Consider the following 6,274-nt stretch of genomic DNA (forward strand, 5'->3'; position numbering starts at 1 on the left):
CCCTTAGTGTTTTGCCTCGGTGTGGTGGGGTCAGATTGGGCAAAATTCTCACAGTGTCTCCAGTGTTGTACCCTGTAGGCTATGGGTCAGTGAGGAACGTCTCATAATGGGGCCGGCCATATGGTCCTCTCTGTGCATTGGCTACTCTGAGCAGGGATATTGTCCTCAAGGTTGGTGGCCCAGGGTGTGCTCCACTCTCTCTTCCTCCCCCTTCATTTGCTCCCATGTACTCTGATCAGACCTGTCCCTCCCCCTAAGCTGTATCTTCAGTGCCGTCCTCTGAAATAAATTCTTCTGGGAGTAGGGTATTTTCTTTCTTTTTAAAGACCTTTTACTTTCCTCATGAATGATGTTCATGTCCTCCCTCAGCTCATCAGGTCTCTGTCATTAGTGCTCCATGTGTCAAATCTGTTGACATGTTCTCAAATTCAGGTGGGATAGACTCACGATCGAATTTCAGTTCTCCTGGGCTTGTTTTAATGTCCTTCAGCTGTAACCTGAACTTACAGATGAGCAATTGATGCTCTGTTCCACAGTGGCCCCAGGCTTCATTTTAGCTGCTGCTATTGAGCGTCTCTACTGTCGCTTCCCACAGATGTAGCCAATTTGATTTCTCTGTATTCCATCTGGAAAAGTCCATGTGTACAGTCACCTTTTGTGTTGTTAAAAAAAAAGGTATTTACTATGAACACATTGTTAGTCTTGCAAAATTCTGTCACCAAGATCATATTTTATAACTACTGTCAATTCCTCCCTGATTCTAATTTTTGCATTCTAATTAATTGATAATTAATTGCCAATAATTATCAATTAATCTTAATTGCTTGATTAGTTTCCTACTGAAGATGTTGGTAGAATTCATTGATTTCTTTATCTCTAGCTTTGGTGGTTAGTGCATAATTTTAATAATAGTTGTGTTGATTGAATTTCCATGAAGGTAGATATATATAATCCTATTACTGAAAGCATGATACTTCAAGATAACCTTGAAATGTCCTTTTCAACAATAAATGCACCATGATTGTGTCATTCCCGGTATAGTAAATCATATGATTCTCTTATTCAAAATGGCCACTACCGATCCATCTCTAGCTTGGTAACACCTGAGATATCACTCTTTATTCATTTAATTTCATGTTTGACCACTCCAATTTTCCAAATACATACTTAGCACATTCCAAGTTCCAAGTATTAATTGATGTTTGCAGCTGTTTTTTCCTCATTCTGAATTGTGCCCATCAGCAAATTCAGATTCCTTCTGACCTGACCCGTCTCATCCTCTGACCCTGCCGCCTCTGGCAATGGTCTGCTTCCATCCATTACACCTTCCGCATCTGATAATGTTTCCATGTTCTGCATAAGGTTTTCAGCGGCTACTTTTTCCAAAGGGGACAGCGATTCCTTCAGAGTGGTCTGCTTTAGTCTGGAAGTTACACTAAAACCTGTTCTCATTGGGTGACCCTGGTGGCATTGGAAACAGCAGTGACATAGCGTCCAATATCACTGCAACACACAAGCCACCACAGTAGGACGAACTGGCAGACAAGTGGTGGTTGATGAACTCAGACAACTGATTTTGGTCCTGTGGTCATGTCATGTCTGAATTCATCATAAAAGCTATCAGAGAGAAAACAGATTTTGTTCCTGTAATAGTCCAGTTCTCCTAGATTAAGATGTCTACTTCCCCAATAGGCTCGGCAACTGGCATGGTCATCAACACGGGTGACCGCACCGTCATTGGACAAATTGCCTCCCTGGCTTCAGGAGTTGGAAACGAGAAGACACCCATTGCCATTGAGATCGAGCATTTTGTTCATATTGTGGCAGGAGTGGCTGTTACCATTGGCTTCATTTTCTTCATCATCGCAGTGTCCATGAAGCATCCTCTCTTGGACTCCGTCATCTTCTTTGTTGGCATCATGGAAGCCAATGTGCCTGACTGTTTCCAGGCTACGGTCACCGTGAGTTCATGTTTCCCATACCCTGACATTGTTGACACTTAACATCTATGCTAAGTAAACCCCCGCAGCAAACTGCAAGCCTCCTCTGTCGTTAATGTGAACCCCTGCTCTGTCACCAACAACAGTGGGACATTCTGCAATGATTGCTGCTGAGAGGGACAAAATTCATTGTATATTTTTAATGCCTGAAGGCATTATTCTGAAAACTTAACATTTTCATTTTCAGGATATCTGGCTGTAATCATGCACATTACTTTGGTCCTTACGATCTAGATAAGAAAGATTTGATTTTTTTTTAAGGGAACTTTCCCATAATTCTTTTTTAAAAGAAGAATCCTTGGCAATTTCAACCTACTAGCTTAGGTACGGTCTATAAACCATGTTGTTTGCCTCAATTCTCTTCTCTGTTTTAGAAGCAAAACCTGAAAATCTTCCCAGTTTATTTTTCTGCGGAGCAATTCATTCTTTTGACTCCAAATGCAGCATTCGATCTCCCTCTGTATGGGCTCAACGGTTTAATCCTTAGACAAAAGCCCCCTTCCTCGCTAGTCTTTGTTGTGGAGGCCCTGTGGGTAGAGGGAGAGAGTTTTATATCCAGTTATATGTGAAGGTGGCCTACATCATCATAGGCAAATGATTAAAGTCATTTAATCCTGCTTAAAGTGAGATCTCTTCTGACTCCATGAGATTGTATTTAACGAAATTAGAGCCAGTAGAACCCTTTGAGATCAGGGGGTTTAAAAGAGAGAGCTAAGTCTTGATATGGAGCTCTGAAAATTGAACACAAATACTTCTTGATTTCCCAAAGTGATAAATGACTCCTTTGGAACCAATTGTTTGGCATGTACCAGTTAAAATCTCTCCCATATATTCTTCCTTAAAGATCATATAGCAGATTAGGGTTCCGCCGCTGTGTCCGGGGCAGGGACCCCGGTGGCAGTACCTGCAGGCCACGACCTCTTCGCCTAGGGACTTCGGCCACCCCTGTGCGACAGCTCGACACCCGCGTCCACGCAGTCCGAGAGTCAAGTAGAACTCCGGGCACAAACTGACAACCTGGCTACAGAATGTGCTGCATCCATGAGGACCAGAAGTCGGCCCTGGACCTCGATCCCTATGTAAAGCAGCTCCTTAATGCTCAGCGAAGAGTTGTCTTGGTCAACAACATTCTACAGAATGCTCAGGAGAGGCTGAGGCGGCTAAACCACAGTGTTGCCAAGGAAACACCCCGAAGGAGAGCCATGCTGGATTCAGGAGTTTATCCTCCTGGCTCCCCAAGCAAATAACAAGCCAGAAGATGGGCCACAAAATATCACAAGTACTGTTGTCCCCCAGCTCCCTTGAGAATTCTCCAGCACACACTTAACCCCTCTCTGCAGACCTTGGGAGTGCAGTCTTCCGGTTTTATTTGAAGCACTTAAATCTGACCCACTGATGGGGAGGCCAAGAAACCAACTTTACTGGGCTCAGGATTCCACAGAATTTAAGGCTATTATGGCTCTTGCTTCCTTCCACGAATGAGCTGAGGCTTGTTTTTTTAAGTGTACACTCAAGCCCCACCTCCTTCCCCGTCTTCACCTAGTTAACCTTGTGCCTGATGTGGGGCCTGGGCAGCATATCCTCTACCTGACTTTCCTTGGTTTGCACCGAGGACTTGGGCAAGGGCAGGCAAAGTTAAGAGGAATAATGCCTAGCTGTTGATTACACTGGCTTAATAGCGTTGCTATAATCCCCTGAATAAATGCTTCAAATATATTCAATTGGTTAAAAAAAAATTATATAGCAGATTAGAGACCAAAGCTTACTTTCATAATTATTCATGAGTACAGGCCATAGCAACCTGGTCTCTCTTTCCTGCCTATTGGTACCTCAGGATCATTTTCTTCAAAAGATAAAGGGGCAAAAAGTACTTAAAAGAAAATAAGAATGTTGGCATTTAAGGCTTACAAACCACTAGGTCTGTCAATTCAATGCCATTGACTACATTCTTCAAATTGTGCTTTAGAGTCTCACTATTCTTATCTGAGTTATTTCTCCACAATTAGCATACATTCTCTTCCTGTCTAATCTTTCAAGTTACTGCTGTCAATTGGTCTCATAAAGACAGATCTTCAAAGAGCATAATGCTCAGGGCAGACATTCCTTTTTTCCCTTCACTTTTCATAGTGAAGTTTACAGAGCACACCAGTTTTCCATTCAACAATCTATGCACATTTTGTTTCATGTCATTGATTGCAGTGCCCACATGTCACTTGCTTAACTCACTTCCACCAATGTCTCCTATTTCCATTCCTTTTTTCCCAACCCTTCTGAACTTTGACCTGAAATGGTCGATTATTCTAAAATCTTCAACGGTTGATATAGAACTTTCTATTGTTTGACTAAAAATTGGAGTGAGTTCATGAAGGGCCAAAGGGTTGGAGGAGTCACCTGTCTCTAACTGACAAATAAGTCTGGGTTTTTTTATGAATCAAATGTTCAGTCCACCTTTTTCTTCCTTCTATCTAGGACCTTCTAATGTGGTCCTTTCAGAAGAGTTTGTAGTGGAAGCTGTGGTTCTCCTCGCTTCAGTTGTGGTTCTTTGAGTTTGGGTTTTACTGTTGTTATTAGGTGCCTGCCAGTGAGTTCCAACTCACAATGACCCTATGTACAACAGAATTAAATACTGCCTTGTCCTGTGGGATGAAAGGAGGGCCTTCACAACCCTTGTTGTATCTGAGTCTGTTGTTGCAGCCGCTGTGTTAATCCATCGCTTTGAAGCTCTTCCACTTCTTCTCTGACCCTCTGCTTTACCAAGCATGATGTGCGTGACCGACCTTTCCCAATAACATGTCTAAAGTACATGAGCTGAAGTCTCACCCTCCTCCGTTCCAGGGAGCATTCTGCCTGGACTTCTTCTAAGACAGAATTGTTGGCTCTTCTGGCAATCCACAGTATGTTCAATATCCTTCATGAATACCGTAATTCAAATGCATCAAGCCTTCTACAATCTTCCTTCTTCATTATCAAACTTCCACATGCGTGTAAGGCAATTGAAAATGCCATGGCTTAGTCAGGAGAACCTTAGTACTAAGTGGCATCCTTGCTCTTCAACACTTGAAAGAGGTCTTGTGCAGCACATTTGGGCAATGCATTATACCCTTCGTTTTTTTTTTTTTTGACTGCCACTTCCGTGAGCATTCACGATGAATTCAAGCAAAATGAAATACTTGTAAACTTCAGTCTTTGATCCAATTGTGTTGCTTTTGCTTTCTCGGCATGCTTTACTATCATTTTGTTTTGTTTTCATGTATATGTCTATTTTCAACACCTCGGAGGATATTTAAGGTTGAATAGTTTCAGAGCTTCATCTCATCTCAAGGGCTCCAAATTCTGGGTTTTTCCCCCCTCTTCTGATCAAGAGTCTTCTGTAGAACATTTGATCAAAGTTCAGTAGTATTTTTCTATGCCTTTTTTTCAGAAGTTTTCTCTCTCTCAATAGATGATGCTGACGCTGACAGCAAAACGGATGGCCAAGAAGAACTGCCTGGTGAAGAACCTCGAGGCGATGGGGACCCTCGGCTCCACCTCCATCATCTGCTCTGACAAGACAGGGACTCTGACGCAGAACAGGATGAGCGTGGCCCATCTGTGGTTCGACAATCAGATTTTCGTAGCTGACACCAGTGAAGCTCACACTAGTAAGTTTTACGGAACATTCTTTAGAGCCCAAAGCTGTGGACCTGGGCATAATGGGTAGAACTAACCATGAAAGTTCTGGTATGCACTCTCAGAGGATGTCTTAAGCAGGATGCCTACTTGACAGCACACTGCAGCATTCTTTACTTTCCAGAACAGACCTTTGACCAAAGCTCAGGAACCTGGACCTCCTTAGCCAAGATAATCGCGCTGTGTAATGGAGCTGAGTTCAAGCCAGGACAGCAAAGTGTGCCCATCCTGAAGGTGAGGCATCTGCTTAAGTTGGTCTTACATCCTAGCCTGCTGGAAGCAACTCCAACCGCTCTGATTTGGTACTTGGTTTAGTATGTCCAATGGAGTAAGGTCTGTACCAATCAAGGCACGTCTGACTCACAGGTATGAAGAAAACTTCCTTCCCTTCAACTAGTTTGAGAGTTTGTAAAAATTAAGGATTCTCAGTGTTGATTGAGGTAATTTTGAAAGTTACTTCATTCCAGTAAATGAGTATTTCTTTATAACTTTCCCTCCCTAATTTTTTTTTGTTTGTTTGTTTATTTTTAACATTTTATTAGGGGCTCATACAACTGTTATCCCAATCCATACACACATCAATTGTGTAAAGCGCATTTGTACAT

At 42.5% G+C, this 6,274-nt stretch overlaps 1 protein-coding gene and 1 pseudogene across 1 annotated transcript in view; both read left to right on the forward strand.

The window, feature by feature from the left end:
- LOC101664088 (potassium-transporting ATPase alpha chain 2-like) overlaps positions 1 to 6,274 on the forward strand; it is a 52,433-nt gene that overhangs the window by 13,625 nt on the left and 32,534 nt on the right. The window contains exons 7-9 of the mRNA XM_013007902.2: positions 1,693 to 1,961; positions 5,443 to 5,641; positions 5,794 to 5,903. Coding sequence (XP_012863356.2) covers positions 1,693 to 1,961; positions 5,443 to 5,641; positions 5,794 to 5,903 — 578 coding nt within the window. The remainder of the gene's footprint in view (positions 1 to 1,692; positions 1,962 to 5,442; positions 5,642 to 5,793; positions 5,904 to 6,274) is intronic.
- Positions 2,439 to 3,247, forward strand: LOC105979751 (annotated as a pseudogene).

Source organism: Echinops telfairi, unplaced genomic scaffold (assembly GCF_000313985.2).
Source record: "Echinops telfairi isolate 266 unplaced genomic scaffold, ASM31398v2 ScPeMD7_2565;HRSCAF=3150, whole genome shotgun sequence".
Lineage (NCBI taxonomy): Eukaryota > Metazoa > Chordata > Mammalia > Afrosoricida > Tenrecidae > Echinops > Echinops telfairi.